Below are 21,583 nucleotides of genomic sequence, written 5' to 3' on the forward strand. Positions count from 1 at the left end.
TGGAAAGCTGGGTAATGATTAGTTTTGATCTACATACATAGGCTCCCTCATGTGTAACTAGCTTGGGAATTTCTTTCAAGCTGTACTCATGACATGCATTTTCTGTATAATGTCATACTTCAATGAGACTTCTTGAAAGACGTCTCTGGTTGTTTAAAGAGTATACGGGAAGGAGGAGAGAGCAGGCATAGAAAGTGAGAGGAGGGGCTGAAGAGATGACTCAGCACTTAAGAGCACTGATTGCTCTTGCAGAGGACCTGAGTTCAAATCCCAACACCTACATGGTGGCTAACAACCGTACACAGCTCCAGTTCCAGGGAATCTAATGCTCTCTTCTGACCTCTGCAGGCATTGCACAGCACATAATGCAGGCAATACAGGAAGTCTTGATAGTGGGCCAGGTGAGAGCTGCTGGTGGCTGGAACTGGGTTGTCAAAGCAGATGGAGAGTGTGGAAGGTTCGAGCTTTGGCTTGGAGGTAAATGTAAGAACTAGAATGGAGAAGAAACTGGGCAAGCAGGGATGGGGGTGGCTTGAGGGCTTGATGGGGAGTTAAAATATGAGGGGCACATTTGAGAGGAAGTCATATTCAGGAGGGAGGTCTTTAGCAAGAGCCATTGCCATGGATGGGTGGGTGAGACACCAAAGAAAAGTATGTGGAGGGGTCAAGGACAGCCTGGGTAACATCAATATCAGGTGGAGAGAGAAGAGGACTTCCACCATGGTTCTTTGAAGAGACCAAAACAGCTAGAGAATTAGTGAGAACACATCACAAATTCTACCGCTGATCCCTGTTGAATTAGCTGGATGTGAAGGTACATACCTGTGATCCCAACACTTGGGAGATAGGATGAAACTAAGTTTGAAGCCAGCATGACTTTATAGCCAGACCCTATCTCGAAAGATAGAAAAGAAGGAGGGAAGGAAGGAAGGGAGGGAGGGAGGGAAGAGGGGGAGCGGGGGGGGGGGGGGGGGGGGGGGAGGGAGGGACGGAGGGAAGGAAACCCTGGAGAACTTAGGGAAAGTGACTTTTGGAGAACCCATTGATGTAGTGGTTAGGAACTGATAACTTCAACAAAAACAATTCTATGGTGCCTCCTTCCTCTAAACCCTCCTAAGTGTAGCATTGCAGTGGAACAGAAGGGTGGTATATATGACTTGGTGTCTTTTGGCTGCTATGATTTGCTAATTGCAAAATGAAATAGTCTTGCAAGCTCCCCTGGGCCTTAATTACCTTCTCCATGGGCACAAGGAATGATTCTTACCTCTTAGGGGTCATGTGAGATTAACTAGGTCTGCAAGGACTTGCTGAGCATTTATTATGTGCTGCTGCTAGTCTGCAGGCATAGAAGAGGCAGTGTGCCAAGTCTGGCAAGTAGAGAGATAAAAGTAGACAATAGACAAACAAGATGTGAAGATTCCAAATGCCATCCCTCAGCATCTCCTGCTTACTGGGCCATGAGAGCCCTCCCTTGAGGTCGGCTCCTACGGTCCTGGGCTCTTGTGAGACCATGCCCATGTTCCTAATTCTCACTTTGAAAAACTGGCTGCCCTTTCCTTGAAGCCAGGAAGGGAAGGGCCTTATCTTCAAACCCTTCCAGGATGTGAGAAAAAATATTGACATCCCATCTTGTTACTAGAACAAAGACAAGGAAGGATATAAAATAGCATAGTTTCCATATTCACAGGGTCCAAATGTCCCTTTTCTGGCCATAAATGCATTCAAAGCACATTTCTGAACGGGGCTTCATTTCAACCTAAGGAATGACTTGAGCAGCTTCTCCGAAGGACAAGATGACACTTGTTTTCCATTAAAGAATGCTTTCATGGCTTTTTAAAAAAAGACTTTCAGAATATATTTACATAAATGCCAGTGATACTTTTGTTTAAGTGTTTATTTTTCCAAGAAACCATGTTTCTAATTAATGTGATGAATTCACTTAGTCTCACCTGCTCTGACTTCATCCTTTCCAGAATTTTTTTCTTCAAATCTGTGAAAGTGCAGATCACTAGGTCCTTCCCTCAGGCAATTTCTCAAGCTTTGGTCTTCTGTGCCCCCTGCCACCAACTTTACCATTTCCAGCCAATGGGCAGTTCACCTCACCCATTCCTCCTGCTGAGCTTCAGACCAGGAGTCCCAGGAAAGAACCAGAGCGGTAAATGGCCAGCACAGGAGGCCTGTTAGGATTCCCAGTGCTACAGTGCTACGGGACTGGGAATCTTAGCCTCTTCTCATGTCTGTGCCCTAGCTTTCAAACAGGGACTTAACCACACACTTCATTTCCACGGTGATCAGATCTTTTTATTTCCAAGGATGCCCCAGGACTCCATCTTAACAAAGATCTTTTCTAGTCATAGTAATATAATCCCAGACCTAGCTCCCCAGATTGTGCAAGGAGGTGTTTCGTGTCCTATGCGGTTTTTTGAAAGATTATTCTGACATTTTTGCTTCTAAGGACCAACAGGACGTTTTCCTATCAACGGCCTTTTCTACTTCATAACAATACCAAAGATACCTTGGATTATTTCTACTGTGAAGAACACCAACTTTGACCCTGGGCTAGCTATTTTGAATCTCCCAGTGTTATCTTGTGAAGGCATTCTTCCTGCCTGGGAACATACTTGGTTTCCTGAATCACTTTGTGAAAGAGGCATTCCCCTATGGAGTGCTGGGCTACGCCCTGCAGAAGGTAGAGGAGGCATAAGCAACCGGGCTGGCTGGAAGAGGCCTTCCATCCTAGGATATGTCTGATTCTTGGGTTTGCTTTCTTCATCCTTTGGAAAGACAGAGTCACCCTCTGTCTTCCAACTTTTCGGGCCTCTCAGGTGGGTCCCAGAAGTGGCGATTCAGTGCCTCTCCTCTTTCAGCCTCCTGGATCTCTGATAACACTGGGAAATTTCTTTGCCTCCCATTGCAGCGGGCCCCTTCAATCTCATTTCCCAGTGCTTCCCACTGGTGAACTGCCAGCCAGGATTGAGAACGAACTGTTGGCAGAGGAATGTCAGTGGAGATGTGCAGACATCCAGAGCCATCTGCTATCAGGCTGTGTGTCTGCAGTCAGAGGCACACCTCTCCCTTGGGAAGATTCAGCCAAATATCTGAAGTATCAAGACTGAGTGCAGGGGGAATAAAAAAGGATCTGTTTATATTTTGGTTTGACAGCTCGGTTTACTGCTGAGTGTATAATAGATTGTCTCTTAATGATTTTTTAAAAAATATTTTATTCATTACTTTAATTTTTATTTTATGTGTATAAGTGCATTGTCTACATGTGTTTAAATGAACCCGTGTTGTGCAATGCTCATGGAGGTCAGAAGAAGGTGCTGGGTCCCCTGGAACTGGAGTTACAGATGGTTGTTAGCTGCCATGTGGGTGCTGGGAATCAAACCCAGGTCTTCTGCAAGAGCAGCCAGTGCTCTTAACTGCTGAGTCAACTCTCCAGTCCCTCTTGATTTTTTTGACACCACTATGGTGGGGAAGCACACCCATATCACCACTCTATTTTCTTCTCTCAGCACAGTGTTCAGTAAACTATATGAGGAAGTCAATACTTTATGTAAAATGGGCTTTATGGGATGAATCTGACCACTGTAGGCTGATGTATGCATCCTGAGAATGGTTGAGGCAGGTGAAGTGGAGCTCTGATGTTTGGTAAGTCAGGTGCATTGAATGTGTTTTCCACATAGGATATTTTTAGCCTATGAAGGGTTCATTGAATATGCCTTTTGGAGCCTTTTTCTCATTGAAAACATGGAAGTGGAATGGTATCGTCTGCTGGACTTAATATTGGGAACCAGATCGAGTTGTCACTGAAAATGGCAGACTGAGCATATGTTTGTCCCTCCTCAGCTCTGGAATCCCCAGTGCAATGAAAATCATGATTAAGGATGATAGAAAGACAACAGAAGCACTTAAAAAGGAGAGACCCTAAACAGATAAAAGACCTCAGTAGTCTGTACAGAATGGACAATAGTTTGGAAATGTTGATGGTTGGGACAGAGGGAAGAGATAGGTTTGCAAATGCCTTCATAGGATGTCCAGAGGTGGAGCCTGAGGCCTGGCACAGCCTTAGAGGCAGCAGGTGTGGAATCTGCAGGCATGGTATGAAACAGAAAGCTGGACTGGGTTGGGGGATCAGTGCAGAGCAGCCCTTGGCCCCAGGGAAAACACAAATACCCTTTCCCTTATGGATCAAGGGCACTATTGGCTAGTATGGGGGTTCAAGAGGAGGTAAGCCCTGCTCTTATGGCTTCCAGTTTGCCAGTCACAAAGTGGGGTGATCTGACAATAATAAAAATACTGACAGAACGATTAGTAGTTAGGAGGAGCAGGGAGACAGAGAAGTGTAAGTCTAAATGAACAGGCTCCTCTTCCATATCGGGGTACACGCTAAAATGACAGAGCAAGAAACTATAGAACAGGCACCGCATTTTGTGGAATGTGGGTGTAAATGGCAGAAACACAGAACCCAGGGGTGGTCACCCCTGACCTACAGGACTGGTGCTGGGTGGGAGCTGCATGCAAGCCGGGCTTGTTACTCTGAGCCTTTTTATGCTGTGTGGTATTTTTGAAGTATATGCATATTATTACATCAATTCATGATAAAGGGGAAAAATTACTATGAACAGATTTTAACTTCCTAGGTGGTATCCAGTTGCTGGAGGTGAGGAGCTCCTGCAAGCCAGGGCTGCTCAAGCCTAGCCAGGTGTTTGCAACTCTCTTTCCCAAGCTGCATTCCTCCCAGAGCTGTTCCTGCCTGCCTGCCTGGGTTACAGTCAGCTTCAACCTAGAGAGAGAAGAGGAAAAGGATGGTTTCTGAAGCTAGGTGTGTGTGTGTGTGTGTGTGTGTGTGTGTGTGTGTGTGTGTGCATGCATGTGTATATGTGCATATGTGTATGTGCAGGTGCATATGTGTGTGGAGGCCAGAGACAAACCTCAGGTGTCCAGCACTGGGACCTGGGTCTCACTGATTAGGCTAGGCTGGCTGTCCAGCAAGTCCCAGGGATTCTCCCATCTCTGCCTCCCCAGTGCTGGGATTACAAACACACACCACTACATCTGGTATTTTTATGTTAATTCTGGGGATTGGTGGGGTGCTTATGCAAGCACTTTACAAACTGACCATCTCTAAAGTTCCCTCAGAGGCTGAATTTTGGCTTCTAAACACCAAAGAGCTAAAGCAGTCAGCAGAGAACTCAGGAACAGCCCTTAGCACACCCCTGAGTCCCTGTGTCCTTATGAAGTGAGACAAAGGTTTCTGTGTGTAGGTTTTTTCTCCTTCTTTCTCTCCCTCCTCTCTCTCTCCTTCCCTCCCTCCCTCCCTCCTTCCCTCTCTCCCTTCCTTCTTTTCTCCCTCCCTCCCTCCTTTCTTCTCTCCTTCCCTCCCTTCCTCTGTCCCTTGGGAAGAACTACTCGCTTTAGTCCACCCTGACAGTCTGTTTGGGAAGAAGACAGCTGTCATCTAGGGATGGAAGTGCCGGTTCCAAACCCAAGGTCACCAACTTTGTCTCAGTTAGGCCTCTCTCCTGTTGCTCAAGGCTTTTCTTCCTTCCCCTGGGCTCCAGGCAGTGTCTTGCTCACGTCAGTGAAGTCACATCCTAACAGTCAGAGCTGGGAGACAGCACAGTCAATCATTAGCCAGGCGGGAACCCTACAAGATCACATGTCAGACCTGTCCCTTGGTATTATCCTAACCAGGCGGGGTACTCTGTGATCTAATGCCAGTTACATCATAGCTCTGATGTCTATTTTGGAAAAGAAAGTCACAAACATGACAAAAAAGAAGTTTAGAGTGTCCTTTGTCATTTCTCCATTTATCCTGAGTTGTCCAGGTTCCCTGTTCATCCTTAGGGCCTACCCCTATGATTGTCTTCCACATGTCACTGAAACTTGACTTGGGCCTGGGAGCCTCTTCTCTACCTTCACTTGGCATCCCAGCTTCTTTTCAGTCTTTCTTAGCTCTTGGTGAGGGCAGTAAAATGTTCCCCTGAATGAGAAGAAGATGGCTCCATTTTCTCTGCTCCCTCTCCCTCCACTCTCCTGCAAGTTTGTTAGGCTTGAGGCATGGGGCTGTGAGCGTGACCTCCCCATTTAGATGCCTGAGCGCCTCCCTGCACCCTACCTGGCAAGAATGTTTCCAGCTTGGGATACCTTTGCCGACCTTGTCTGCGAGATGTACATGTGCACACACGCACACACAAATCTAAATATTTACATGAGTTTTGAACCTTTCAAAATAGCCCCCCTGAATAAACAAACTTATTCCCATAACATTGCCATTACTCCTACTTAAGAAAACAAAAGAAAAACAGAAAAAAAAACTCTTTGTGGAATGTCCTTCAAAGCGTCCGAATATTATTTTGAATGCCTTCATGGTTATGAAACTTTCTTCAGAGGAATTTTCCTTTAGTCAACCTTGTTGAGGTATAGTTTACATATAATAAAATGCACAGAATTTAAATGTGAACTCTACCTGTATAAATATCACCCCATAAAAGTGAAGATTATTTTAACCACATTTGAAAATCCCTGTAGACACACTTGCAAATCTTTAACTTTTTAGTTTGGGTTTAGACATCTTCAAAAGCAATTTAGAGCTAAGCCAAGTGGGCAGTGACACAGCTGAACTGTGACTTATAAATGCAGCCAAGTCAAAGGGGAACTTTATAAATGATTGTAGACAAGTGACTGAGATGACGTTGAGTGCCCTCAGTGGCTCTTCTGATGGCTGCATAGTCCAGAGCATAGGTTATCAAAGTGTTTTAAAGATGCAGCACTCACTGACAAGGACCGAGTGCCAGTTAGAAACCAGGCATTGCTTCAAGCACTGGGGATACATGCTCTAAGAAGCTTCAGTCACCTTTCCTCCAGGAAGCCTATGTAGTCTGTTGGAGAAATATCAATGAATGAGAAATCAAATGCATTGAATAATCTATGGCAACAAGAAATGCCTAGAAGAGGAAGTTGAGTAAGAAGGCAGAAAGCGATCGGTAGTTGCAGTTCTAATAGTACATCTTTGTTTTCGTTTTCTTTTGAAATACATTATCTTTCTTTAAACTATTCCTGAAAGTTCTGGTATCTGTTATATGTGGTGGGTAGAGCTCCTAGGGTCTCATAGGCAAAATATGGGGGTGGGCAGTCTGGGGAGCTCAGTAAAGTGCTTGCTATGAGGACCTGAGTTCAGCCTCCAGTGCCAATGTACAAGACCAGGTGTAGTGGCATTTGTTTGTAGTCCCAGTGTTGGGGAGGAGGTAACAAGTGGATCCCTGGAACTTATTGGTCAGCAAGGCTAGCCAACTGACAAACCTCAGGTTCCAATGACAGACCCTGTCTCAAAAGACAAAGTGGAAGCTAGAGAGATGGCCCAATGGTTAAGAGCACATACTGTTCTTCCAAAGGACCTGAGTTCAATTCCCAGCACCCACAGGCAGCTCACAACCACCTATAACTCCAGCTTCAAGGGTTCTGAAGCTTCTGGTCTCTATGACCACTTGCACTCATGTGTTCAGATACATACATGCATGCATGCCCACACACACATGATTAAAAATAAAATAAATCGTTTACCGCCCCCTCAAATAAAACAAAGTGGGTGGCTCCTGAGGAACAGCACACCCAGCAGGGTTGACCTCAGGCCTTCACACAAACACTCTCTCTCTCTCTCTCTCTCTCTCTCTCTCTCTCTCTCTCTCTCTCTCTCTCTCTCTCTCTCTCTCTCTCTCTCTCTCTCTCTCTCTCTCTCCAAAACTAAGCAGGTCTTTAATGAAGAACTTCTCAGAAACTTCAGTTGTTCACAGGGGAGGATTATAGTATGCAGCAATTTCCAGGCATTTTCTCTAGAGAATCCCTTTGAATTTGGAGTATGTCAATAAACAGTGATCTCTGTAGCACCTGGTAGCTCATTCCACTCCTGAGTGCTCATGGCATCGAACTAGAAGCTACAGGGATGTTCGTTAGTAGAAGGGCAAGAGGAAGGGATAGGGACAGCCCCAGCTTACTGACTCTCCCTCAGCTGGGCTGCGCACGGTGCCAGGAGCCCTACACACCCCATGCAATCCTCAACACTCTGGTGTTAAGCCCCAATGCACTATTGGGAGAGGTGTGGCTCTGAGTGATGACATTAGTAGCCAAAGTTCCTGTCATTCCTTGCAGAGCCAAGATCTGAACTTAGCTCTGCTTGACTCCAAAACCCAAGCCATCAAAAACCAGGATGGTTCTGGAGAGATGGCTCAGTGGTTAAGAGCACTGATTGCTCTTGCAGGGGACTCGGGTTCAGTTCCCAGCACCCACATGACTGCTAACAACCAGCTATAACAATCAGCTGTTCCAGGAGATTCTATGCCCTCTTCTGGCTTCTGTAGTCGTTATACAACATGGGTGCATGTACATACATTCAGGCAAAACACTCATACACATAAATAATAATAAATTCTTTTTTATTTGTTTGGTATTTTTCAAGACAGGGTCTCCCTGTAGCCCAAGGCCTAGAACTCACTGAACTCACTATGTAGACTAGTCTGGCCTCGATCTCACAGAGATCTACCTGCCTCTGCCTCCTGAGTGCACCACCACACTTGACTTGTTTGTTTGTTTGTTGTTTGTTTGTTTTGAGACAGGGTCTCTCCTGCCTTGGATTAAAGATGTATGCCACTACACGCAACAAAAATAAATTTCTCTTTAAAAAAAAAGAACCATGATGGCCCAGGTGACAACAGAGGGAGGAATGCACCCAACTAGCACATCCCTTCTGCTCTCCAATCAATCCTCGTGTACTCACTCCTTCCTTCCTTCCTTCTCTCCCTCCTTCCCTCCTTCCCTCTCTCTATCTGTCTCTCTCTCTCTTTCTCCCCTCAATATAATAGTAGTAGATTCACCCCTAGGGCCTAGGAACTCCCCGACCATGGGTTTGTGGCCTGATTTACAGTACCAGGCAGGTATTTCCTCCCATAGTTCGGAGCTTGAATAGAATCAGAAAGTGATTAGTTATCCCCGTAACATCTGTGTCACTATGGTACCTGTGCCTTCTTCGACCCGTGGCTTCTTTAAGGGATGTCTTTCACTTCCTTTGCACTGCTAAGTGTTCTTCTCTCCCCCTTCTCCTGGCTATTTGGTAAGTTTGAACAGAGACATGACCTCATAGTCCCATTCATATGAAATGGCATGTAGGACCAGATGGCTATAACCCCAAGTGGCTCTGGCCAGCAAACTCTGTGGAAATCATATCCTTACTGCTTTCTCTTTTCCTGGGACTTTTCCCTGCCTTTATCTCCCTTGTGACTGCAAATCCCATCCCTTTCTGTTTGCTACGTCTCCTGGAATATGGGGCCCAGACCCACACCAATACTTCTGACAGGAAATCCATGAGATGCTCAGACCCACTAGGGCTGCAGCGGCTGTTGTATGAGTTTGGTGGTGAGGGGGCAGGGAAGTGGAAAGGGGCCAGAGGCTCTTGCTAGAGTCTACTACCCAGTAGCCCAGGGGAGAAAACGGGGAATTTCTGTACTTACTGGAAATAGCAAAGGCATATCTTTCAGAAAAGGCTTTGAGGCAGATTTTCTCTCCCATGTTCCCACTTTCCTCTCATGAGACAACTGAGGAAGTTGGTAGGGATTAGTCACGCCTCTTAATTCCTTACTAATTTGGATGAATGGGAGTTGGGTATTTTCTGAGCCTAATGCTCAGAAGCTAGAATACACCAACTGTGAATGTATTGCCTTTCTCCTGGGCCCCTTCCTATCTATACCCTTGCTCCCTTCTTGGCCTCTGGATGGAAACACAGCCTTCCATCTGGAATCAGTGACAACTCAACTTCTGTGGAGTCTGATCTCTTCCATATACTCAGTGCCCTGGTCTAGCCCCTGGTCTGGCCCTGATGGTCTTCCCTCACTCCTCTGCTGTAGGCCACTCTTGTCACCAGCATGTGCCAAGCCTTTGAAATACCTCTGCACAAAAGTCAGCCAATAGGTGCTGGGATTTCTGGAGGCAACCTTGAACTAGATACACAACTTGGCCTTGTCCTGAGAAACAGGACACTGAAGGGCAGGGAGAGCACTCCAGATAGTGAAACAGAAGATTCTGTGCAGACCGTGAACAAAGATATGGGCACAATATGTGCTCAAAGGACCCTTGAGAGGTGACCTTGATGGTGCGGAAGAACAAGATGGGCTGCAGGAAGGAATGCAGCCCTCCAATGCTGTGTGACAAAGTAAGCCCAAACTCAATGCTTCAAACAATAGCAACATTTAGTTTGCTGTCAAATCTGCAACCTGTACAGGGTTCAGTTGGGAATAACTCATGTCTGTTTTAGGCTGGGAACAGAATCATCTGAGGGCTCTCTCAGTAACATGTCTGGCAGTTGACAGTGGCTGAGGGCTGAAACACTAGTTGGCGTGCTCAACTAAACACCAACATGAAGCCTCCTCATGAGTGATGAAGCCTGAGCCTTCTTAAAATGTGATATCTGACTTTTAAGGATTGTAGACAGAAAACTCTAGGTAGATTCTCTACTCATAGTTAAGACCTGGCCTGAGAAGTCACAGCAACACTGTGGCTCCATTATCCTCACTAGAAATAAGTTGCTATGATGGGCCCATATTCAAAGGGAGAGAACATACACCTCACCCTTTGAGGGTCACCGTCACACTGCAGGAGATGTGTGTGGGTAAGAAATATTGATGTTGTCATCGTTGTAAAATATGATCAGCCTCAGCAGGGTATAGAGCCAAAGAGGCAGGCCAAGCAGGGTACAAGACCTGTAATATAAAGGACCTCACACCAAGACTATTAGCTTTTATGTCATTGGAAGTGGGAGCCAGTAAAAGAGGTTGATTTGGATAGGACCTGCTTGCATCTGTGTTTGAGAAATCTGTGTTTAGGGTGGGTTGATAGAAGATTTGGAGGACAGACAAGAGACCTGTGAGAGGGTATTGTAGTAATCTAGGGGAGAAACGGTAAGGGCCTGAGCCAAGGCCTGAAGATAAGGGAGGAACTCAGATATGAGAGACACCAAAAAGAGATCACAGGGTCTGGCAATGGGGTAAATGTTGGGAGTGTGCAAAGGGTTGTGTGGGAATATTCCTGCTTTCTAACTTGAGAAACTGAGTGAAAGTGAGAGGGTGGAGGAAAAAAGAAGTTTGTGGGAGAAAACAATATGTGAGTCATTTGGCGAGTGATTGGTGTAGGGAGTCTGAGAGTATATAAGCAGACATGTCCAAGAGACAGCAGAGTATTCTTGAGCGTAGAGTTCTAGAGAAAACTTTGGAAAAGGAACCAAGATTTGACAGCCATCATCCTGTGGACAAATGGGATTTCCCAAGAGCATGAGAAAAAAGGGTATGTGCTCAGAAGGAAAACTACCACAGTTTTAGGAGCATTAGCCTTCAGGGGATGGTCAGAGGAGGAAGACCTGGCAAGGCATTAAATATTAGATCGCCTCTTTCCTTGAGTCTGGACTGACCCAGGGAATAACTTGAGATTAACTGTGTTTGCTGTCTTGAATCCATGAACAAGGATCAGGCTGACTAATCTCATCACCTTCATCTTCACTTTTGTCTCCACCACCATCATCATCATCAACACCTTCACCACCATCATCATCGACATCAGCACCTTCACCACCATCATCAACAACAGCAACACTTTCACCACCACCATCAGCACCTTCACCATCATCATCAACATCAGCACCTTCACCACCATCATCATCAACACCTTCACCATCATCATCATCAACACCTTCACTGCCATCATCAACACCTTCACCACCATCATCATCATCAACACCTTCACCATCATCATCATCAACACCTTCACTGCCATCATCAACACCTTCACCATTCATCATCATCAGCAGCAGCAGCAGCAGCACCTTCACCACCATCATCAATAACAGCGACACCTTCACCATTATTGCCATCAACATCAGCACCTTCACCATCATCATCACCGACACCTTCACCATCACCTTTACTGCCACCTTCACCTTTACATTCACCACCACCTTTACCGACACTTTCACTTTTACCATCACTTTTATTATCACCACCACCTTCACTTCCACTAATACTGTCATCATCAACATTAACACCATCACCATCACCAACACCCCATCTTCACCAATACCTTCTGTCCTACTCAGTGTTAACAGTCAACTTAACACAGCCTAGAATCACCTGAAAAAAAGTCTTTTAGTTGAGTAATTATCTTTATCAGGTTGTTCTATGGACATGTCTGTGAGGGATTGTTTTGATTGCTAACTGATGTAGAAGGACCCAGGCCACTGTGGATGGCACCATTCTCTGGGAAGGTGGCGCTGGGCTGTATAAGGAAGCTAGCTGAGTATGAGCCTGAGTGAGCCGACAAGCAGTGTCCCTCCATGGTTTCTACTTGTTCCTGCTTGAGTTCCTGTTGTGACTTCTCTCAGTGATGGATTGCAACCTGCAAGATGAGATGCACTTTTTCCTCCCCTAAGTTGCTTTCGGTCAGAATGTTTTATTACAGCCACTGGAGGAAAACTAGAACACCTTCTTACCCTTATCATCGCCGTTAATATCATCTTCACCCACACGTTTACTTTTTTCCATCACTAACATCCTCACCATCAAGAACACCATCACTGTCACTATCACCACCACCTTTACTTTTACCACCAAGTTCACCTTCATCATTACCGTTACCTCCACAGACACCTTCACCATCAACACCACCAATTCATTACTACCGCCGTTGCCATTATCTTCACCATCATCACATGTTGCTTTCTGGAGTCTCTTTGAAAGCTCTCATTTTCCCTTCTGCCTACAATGGCAGATCCTATGGATTTGGGGGAGTTTTTGTTGGGTTTTCTCTTTCTGGCCCTTCTCTGCATGGTCAGAGTCAATACATGCTGTTTAGTCCAGGAATTGTGATAAATTTTGTCCATAAGATTCTTCTAGACAAACTTTTTCAAAAGTGACATTTGGGATTTTACTTCTATTGATTTTAATTCAGTAGATCTTGGCTTGGGCTTTAGCCTCTATTCCAAAGAACCCCCCCCCCATCTGTCTAGATAACTTTGACTCAAAGTTGGCTTAAGAATCAATGACTTAGCTCATTTACCTCAAAGCTGGGACAACTAAGGGCTCAAGAGATGGAGACTGGCTAAGATTGTTCTACTGAGTGAGAGACACGCTCAGACCTGGCCCACTCCACACATCTTGAGTGGCTAGCATCTAAGCTCCAAAAGTTATTTTCAGACACTATGCTGGGCACTCAGGTTCCCCATCTATGAATCTCGGCTTCTCCATCTGGTAAAATGCCTTTATCACAAAATATCAAGAGGATTCCAGTGTATGGAAGGAAGCACAGTTGTGGCTTTCTGGGAAGCCAGGCTAGAGGGCCGCCTCTGGCTCCCAGTGGGCTGACTGTTTTCTATCTCTGGTGAGGAGGGAGGTAGTTGTCGGGGCTCAGAGACAGGCAGCAGTTGAGAGAGATATCTGGTTTCCTAAGTGCAATGACCGTCTCAGATTTGGAGGCCATAAGTGCAGATGGGTGGAGATGCAGTGAATTCTGGACTATGTCAGAAGCCTCAGACTGCCAAGGCTCTGTTCTAGCAGGTAGAAAACTCCAAAGGCTGGAGGGAGGCCCCTGCAAAGAGGTAGGCTCAGTTTTGGAGGGAAATGGAAATAAGGGCAAAGTCCCAGTTGCTCTTCTGAGATACCAGTCTTTCAATTAAGAGAAGAACTTTGGCAGACTATGAAACACAACAGCACCTCACCCTTCCCTGGAGGAAAAGCATGACCCAGAAGGCCACCTTCCAGGTACTGTTTGGTGATGTGAGACTCCTGCTTGGCATCTGTTCATGCCTGGCCCGACTGCTGAGATCCTAGGAGGGCCCAGAGATCCACCTGGAATTGACTGAGGATGGCATTAAATCCCTCTCCCATCCTGACAGATATGTATCTATCATTGTCAACATTGGAACTCACATTTACTCAGTATTCATAGGACAAAGCATGTGAGGCCAAGTGAGACACAATGACAAATGGCCTCAGGCCCTTACCCCAAGGCCTTGAGCATCCATTCGGAGGGGAACAAGTACAATCACAGATGTTCCTGGTAAGAGGCCAAGATAGGCTTGCTAAGAAGCTTGATGAGGATGGGAATGGGGCTATTCATTCCATCAGGTGATTCCAAGATACATCCGAGTTAGTGTCTTGGAGACACTAGAGGTGGACCTTGGAGGATGATGATTAGAATGGAGGACAGGCCAGGAGAGTAGAGCAACATGACCAAAGGCTTGCTTGTGTCACTGAGAGTGGTCTGAATTGATTGGAGAATGGTTGTCAGTCCTCCCAGGGAACAGGAGGAAGATTGACAAGCGGTCCATGGATTGCATAGGTTGCATGGGAGCAATTCAAGGTGACAAAAGCCCTTGATGCTTGGTTAAGTCAGGCCTTTGCTTGGAGATGACTGTCCCTGTGGTTTTAGTGGATTGTTTATGACAACAATGATAAGATTTGATAAAAGGCTGGAGATGTAGCTCATTAAGTAGAGTATTTGTCTAGCGTGCACAAGCCCTGGGTTCGTTGGATCCCTGGTACAGCATAAACACTCAATGTGGTGGCACATGGCTATAATCTCAGCACTTAGGAGGTAGAGGTGAGAGAATCAGAAGTTCAAGGTCATCCTCAGTTACATAGAGAATTAGAAGTCAACCTAGGAGACATTAGACAGGATCTCAAATAAAAATCTGGTAAGGCTAGGAATGGCTAGTATTTTGCAGCAGTCCCTGTGGGTTGAAACATGGTATGGTGCTGATAGCATTTCACCCTCAGAACCGTCATGGGAGGTGTTTCCATGAGGGGGAAGTTCTGGTTCCCGGGCCTCCATGCCCCAGAGACCCTGGGTAAAAGGTTGGGCCACTGTGCAGAGGCCTCAAAGGACTGTTGTCTGTTATGCAGGTGTTCGTGCTTTGTCATGGCCTCCTGCAGCTCTGCCAGCTCCTCTACAGCGCCTACTTCAAGAGCAGCCTCACCACCATTGAGAAGCGCTTTGGGCTCTCCAGTTCTTCCTCAGGTCTCATTTCCAGCTTGAACGAGGTGAGAGAGAGGTCGTGAGCCATCATGACCAAAGACTCTGGGAAGGGCAGAACAGGGGGCTGGTGTGCATCCCAGCTACAAACCTCTGCATCTGGAAGCAGAACACAACTCCTAAATGTTGGCCTTTGACTTGGATAATGACCTAGCATGCACTGTCCTCACTCAGAGACAGCCAGGAAACAAAACTATGACATTTGTATCACTGTAGCCCTAGCCCATGGCGCTTGTGTGCATCCCAAGTCTCCCACCGTTCTTATTGAGTCCAGATACCACCTGTGACTCCTCACACAGTGTTCTCTACTAAGTAAAATCAGAGCTGGCATGTAAGACAGACTCCCTCTTCTGGCAGCCCAGAGGATCCAAAACCACGAGCTTCCAAACTGTCATACACATTGCTCCAATGCTTGGAACAAAATTGAGGGCCCAGGAATAACTGGATTTTGTGTAGTGGTGTGCGTGTGCATGCGTGTGTGTGTGTGTGTGTGTGTGTGTGTGTGTGCGTGTGTGCACGTGCACATGTGTACACATGTGTACACGTGTATGGAGGCCAGAGGTCAACATCAGGTGTCTTTTCTCAACGATTCTCCACCTTAATTTTTGAGACAGGGTCTCTCACTGATGTGTATCAATTTGTCTAGGCTGGCCAGCCAGTGAGCTCCAGGGTTCCTTCTGTTTCCACCCCCATCCCTCCCCAGGGCTGGAATTACAGCACTCTACCATACATGGCTTTTATATGACTGCTGGCGATCCAAACTCGTCTTCATGCTTGTGTGGCAGGTACTTTACCAACTGAACCATCTCCCCAGTCCCCAACCCCAACTAGATTTTTGTTAGGGAGTAGCTAGCTGGAACATATGGCAGGGTCTGTTTAAGACAAAAAGCTGGCGAGCTGGCTCAGTAGTTAAGAGCACTGGCTGCTTTTGCAGAGGACCCAGAGTGGGTTCCCAGCACCCACATAGTGGCTAATAACCATCTGTAATTCCAGTTCCAGGGAATCTGACACCCTCTTCTGGCCTCTACAGCCATTGCATGACATAGGTGCACTTAATATACATGCAAGCAAAACCCTCATACACATAAAATAAAAACAAGTAAATAAAGAAATTTAAAGATAAGTGATTTAGGAAAGTAAGGAGCATGACACTTTCCCAGGGCTCTGATTCAATCAAAATGAAAATAACTTACCCATGAAACTTCCTCTTTCCCAAGCTCAGATAAACTCTTCAAGAACCCAACTATAGACCATACCTTCTGGCATGAGTTAAGGCAAATACCACCAGATAGTTCACTCCTCTGACCTAACAGTCCTATGTACATGTCTGTGTGTCACTAAATATGATTCTGTGTCTATGTGTCAGAATATTTTATATGACCATGTGTCTGTATGTATACTTCTGTGCTGTCTGTACAGATCTGTGTCAGTGGGTGTCTGATTTATTTGTGTCTGTGTGTTTGTATGTGAGTATTTCTGTATGACTATATATGTGCCTGTGTGTAATTATATCTGTGGGTATCTGAGGATATGTGTGTGTGTGTGTGTGTGTGTGTGTGTGTGTGTGTTGTTCTTAGCCAGGTCGGTGCGAAGAGTCCAGCCTGGTACAAGGGTAGGTGAGGCCATCTGAGTGTGCAGTGAGCATGAGCCTTTGGGCTGAAGATTCAATCTCAAAGCTTTCTGGGGACAGATGAGATGAAAAGGCACTGGCTGCTTATGACAGTTCAAAGGTAGGTGGAGGTGCTTGAAGAGAGAAGCCATGGATGTGTTGGCCTTGGAAAGTAGCTGCTCCTATTGTCCACTCCAACATGACAGCCAGAGCTAAACAGAGAAGGTGAGCTGGAGCCCTTGAGGCCCATCTCCAGTCCCCAGGTCCCTTGATTTTGAGAAACTAAAGAGAATGTCTATTAATGAGCAGCTTTTAAATGTCCCCTGACCAGCAAGTAGATGGAGCTGTTCTGGGGCACTCTGAGGCCGATAGGTGAGACTGAGGCCCTTTTCCTCTTGCCTAGAACAAGTGCAGTTTGGGGTGTGATTTCTATTGGGGAAAAAAGAATTCTTTCAAAGGCTCTCCTCAGCTGAAAAAAAAGCTTGGGAGTAAGTTCATGATGCCTGAGCAAATCCAGTGACCTACAAAAAAACGGGCCTGGGCCCCAGGAAAGTCAGGAAGGCTTTTGCAGATGAGTGGGACTCGGGCACCCCAACTTTCTTTCCTGGGTCCCCTTTAGGGCTCACCACTACTTATCACACATGCCCTTTCCAATCAGCTAACAGCTGAAATGATCAGACGTTTCAGTCAGTTCATGGAAAACAATGGAAAAGCAAGACGGAAAGAAAAGAAACCCAGGGAACAAGAGTCACGCTCTTTGTCCAGGTGCCCCATTGCAGAATGTCCTGGAACCTCTGAGGCTGGAGAGTTCCCTGCTGAGACCAGACTGCCTCCTCGCACACCTCACAGATCTTTACACTCTTCTCTAAGTGTCACAGACTCTTACTATTGGCATGTTTCTCAACACATGTTAATGAGTTCCAACTGTGTAGAAGACACTGTTCTAGGTGCTGAGGGGGCAGAAATGAACAGATGGACAAAAGGCTAAGGAGAACTGTATAGGGCTAGATAAGGCTCTAGTAGATCCAGTGATAAGTTCTGTGAGAAAGGCAATCATGGGAGGAAAAGGGCAGACAGAGGCCAGAGTGGCAGATGTAAGGAACGTGCTGTCTAAGAAGCATCAGGAACACCGAGTGGTTGATGTGTCCAGTCTAGAAGGGGCCTGGGAGTGGTGTGTTTCTTGTCCCTCACTTTGAAGAGTTTGGGGTGAATGTGACTGGATTAGAAGCAGAGTTGTTGGGGCAGAAACCCACTTCCCCAAGAGGCCACAGACCATTCTATTGAAGCCTGGACGATCTAAAGTCAGACCACTCTGGCCTAAGCCACTTCCTGATCTCATGGGTATAGACATGATACTTAACTATTCTGCAGTCAAATGTGAAATAAGAGTTGGTGCATGGTATTTGAGATATTCATGTTGATTAGTTGTTATTCTGACTTTCAGGCCTGAGTCCCTGGGTCCTCTACTTTGGCCTCATTAAATTTAAGAGTTTAATTAGGAAATGTATGCTGCTCCAGGTGTCAGCTAGGATTAGAAGCTTCCTTGAATTTTTCCCTGACTTGTCTAGAAGGGCTGGGGAGATATCTCAGTTGGTAAAGTGCTTATCATGCAAACTGACTTGAGTTCAATCCCTAAAACCCACATAAAAAAGCAGATGTGGTGACACATGCCAGTAATCCCAGAGTTAGGGAGGCAGAGATAAGAGGATCCCTGGGCCAACCAGCCTGGCCTACTTGGCAAGCTCCAGACCAATGAGACTCTGTCTAACAAAAAGGGTGCATGGTGCCTGGAGACCCCATTGATGCTGGGCAGCCATCCCTGTTTGTTCTTCCTGGGTGAAGTATGGTCATGTCTCCTCTGGGCTGAGGGAGGTCCTGACATGGGTCTCATTCTCTCTCTCTCTCTCTCTCTCTCTCTCTCTCTCTCTCTCTCTCTCTCTCTCCAGATCAGCAATGCCACCCTCATCATCTTTGTCAGTTACTTCGGCAGCCGGGTGAACCGGCCCCGGGTGATTGGCATCGGGGGTCTCCTCCTGGCGGCAGGTGCCTTTGTCCTCACCCTCCCACACTTCCTCTCGGAGCCCTACCAGTACACCTCGGCCAGCATCGGTGAGTAGCCCAAACCCTGGCTCAAGGGGATGAGACAGGGTGAGCATGCTGCTGCGTTCGTGTTGGTGCTTGGTGGGTTGTGGATGCTAAGCTGGGCCATGCGGTCCTCTTCCACCAGACACTACCCTTGACTTTAGTTGTTTGGTTTCTCCCCAAAGCACATCTGAAGCTCGGGACATACTGAAATGCACAGAAACATGCAGTCTCTTAGCTTCCCAGTCCCTGGCTTGTTGAGGATGGAGTAGGTTTGTCTGGTGGCTCACCTCTCCCGATTCCATGTGCTTCGGGCCAGGGTTGAGCCAAACTCCACTTGCCTAGGGACACCTGTGAGCAGCCCCACAGTGAGGCTTGGAGGAAAGAGGGCCAAAGTGCAGAGCAAGATGAAGTCTGAATTTTCTTGATGCTCAGTGACTCGTCACATTTGTTCGTTATGGTCTAAGCTACACAGCACTTGCACATTGTACTCGTTTAGTCTCCTGACACCAATGAAGGACAGAGACAAGGTAGGAGGGGCCTTATGTAACTTTTCCTGGGGAAACACAAACAAATGTCTAGTCACTTCAGATAGGACACTACAACAAACCAAAGAAATGATTCTACCCAAGTCTAGCTAGGTGAACCAGTAAGATTATTGGGGTTACTCACAGGAACATGGGTAAGGGGCATGAGTAACTCAAAGGCAACTACATCACCAAAAGGCACTCCCCCCCCATGGGTGAAGTCGCTAAAACTGCATCCCTGGAACTCCCTGTCCCCTCTTCCCCCAGCAATTGTTTCCAGCTTTATATGGCCTTGGGGAAGAACCTTGTACATTTTGTAACTTTGGTGAACTTCCTGAGCCTTTTAAGTTTCATTAACTTCCTTAGACTTAGGAGCCAGAGGGGAATGTCCCAATTGAGAGGAAATAGTACATACTAGGACTTTCCACTGGAAGCTGTTCAGTTGCTTTCCCATGCTTCAGGTGGTTGAGGAGAGAGAGGCTCACATCTCCTAACCCTCAGGCAAGGGCCCCTTCTGTGACCCAAACTTCTGCTTCTTAGTGAGATGTCCTGTGGCAGGATGAAGTGAGTAGGGTTCGTGTGATCCATAAACATGGTGTTAATTAGCACTGAAGCTCTGGGAAGAAGTCTCTTTCCCTTTGATTTGACCTTATTATATTTAATGTTATTATTAGCATATACTAATTATATATAATACTGGGTCTCATTATGACATTTTCATACATGTTCATAATGTGTTCTGATCACATTCACTATTTTCTTTCCCTACTCCTACTAATCCTCTGCCTTTCCCCAACTAGTCCAGCTTCTGCTTCCATGTCTTTTTGTCTTGTGAAACCCAATGAGTTTCATTGGCTGTTTACAGGAGCACAGGCACCTGACCAGTGACTCCACCACTGAAAAAAATATTCCCCTGATCCTCATCACCCCATTAACTGCTTATAAATCCTTAGGGAGGGGAGAGCCCCCAAGAGCCCCTCTTCCTTCCATGGCAAGGTGTACACCAACCCAGTGTGGTTCATATCTTGTGACGGTAACAGCTGCTGTGCGTTCATGAGTACAACAACCTGTCATAACCAGAAGTCAGTGCTCCACATATCTGTCCCCTTCCTCTGGCTCTTCCATTCTTTCCATGGTGTTCCCTCATCTTTGGAGGGGATGACATAGACATCCCATTTATGGCAATTCTATTCATTTTATTTTATTTTGTAGTTTGTGTATGTGGAGGTTTTTTTTTTTTTTGCCTGGATGTAAATGCACTATGTGAATGTAGTGCTCTCAGAGGCTGGAAGAGGGTGTCAGATCCCCTCGAACTGGATTTACAGATGCTTGTTAGCTGTCATGTATGTGCTGGGAACTGAACCCAGGCCCTCTGCAAGAGCAGCTAGTGCTCCTAACTGCTGAGCCATCTCTCCAACCCTAGTTATTCTATCTTTAATATAAAAAATTCAATGGGTAACAATAAATAATACAAAATATCTGTGTACTGATTATGAACATGCAGCAGTTTTCCTTCAGATAGACACCTGGATTTTTAAACATTATGTATATGTAGGTATGTGTACACAAGTGCACAGAGGCATTGGATCCCCTGGAACTGGAGTTACAGGAGATGGTGAGCGGCCCAGCATAAGTGCTGGGAACTGAACTTGGATCCTCTGCAGGAACAGTATGTGCTTTTAACTGCTGAACAATCTCTCCAGTTCTGATGCTTGCTATTTTTAATAGCCTTATTTAGATTCAATTCAAGGACCCCCCAAGATGACTCAGTGGGTAAAGGTACTTGTTGCTCAAGCCTGATGGCCTAAATTCAATCCCTGGAACCCATGTGAAGGTGGAGGAGACAGCACACTCTAAGGAACTGTCCTCTAGCCTCCACACACATGCCTTAACATACACACCCTGACATACACATTTACACACACAGTAATAAATAAGTAAATAAATAAATAAATAACAAAGATTCAATTCGTATGCCATATAATTCACCCATTTAAAATGTATAATTAAATCAGTTTTGGCATATTACATTCTTAAGTTTTAAAATTCTCGTAAAATGCATATAAAATCCGTTCTTTCAACCACTACATGTACAGTTTGGTGTCATTAAATATATCCTCCATGTTGTGCAGCCACCACTGACATTTCTAAAACTTTTTCATCACTTCAGACAGAAATTTTATACCCATAAGCAGTATCTCTTCATCGCGACTCCCCCTGTGAGCAGTTGGACTCACCTGCTTGGTGGCTCTGTGACTTTGCCTAATCTGGGTATTTCATGTAAGTAGATTCTACA

General features: G+C 46.0%; 1 protein-coding gene across 1 annotated transcript in view; it reads left to right on the forward strand.

Annotated features, from left to right (window-relative positions):
• The window catches only part of Slco2a1 (solute carrier organic anion transporter family member 2A1), a 97,383-nt gene that overhangs the window by 35,176 nt on the left and 40,624 nt on the right, over positions 1 to 21,583 (forward strand). The window contains exons 2-3 of the mRNA XM_008851725.3: positions 14,940 to 15,077; positions 18,625 to 18,787. Coding sequence (XP_008849947.1) covers positions 14,940 to 15,077; positions 18,625 to 18,787 — 301 coding nt within the window. The remainder of the gene's footprint in view (positions 1 to 14,939; positions 15,078 to 18,624; positions 18,788 to 21,583) is intronic.

The sequence above is a fragment of the Nannospalax galili genome, unplaced genomic scaffold, assembly GCF_000622305.1.
Source record: "Nannospalax galili isolate Female #2095 unplaced genomic scaffold, S.galili_v1.0 scaffold1046, whole genome shotgun sequence".
Classification (NCBI taxonomy): domain Eukaryota; kingdom Metazoa; phylum Chordata; class Mammalia; order Rodentia; family Spalacidae; genus Nannospalax; species Nannospalax galili.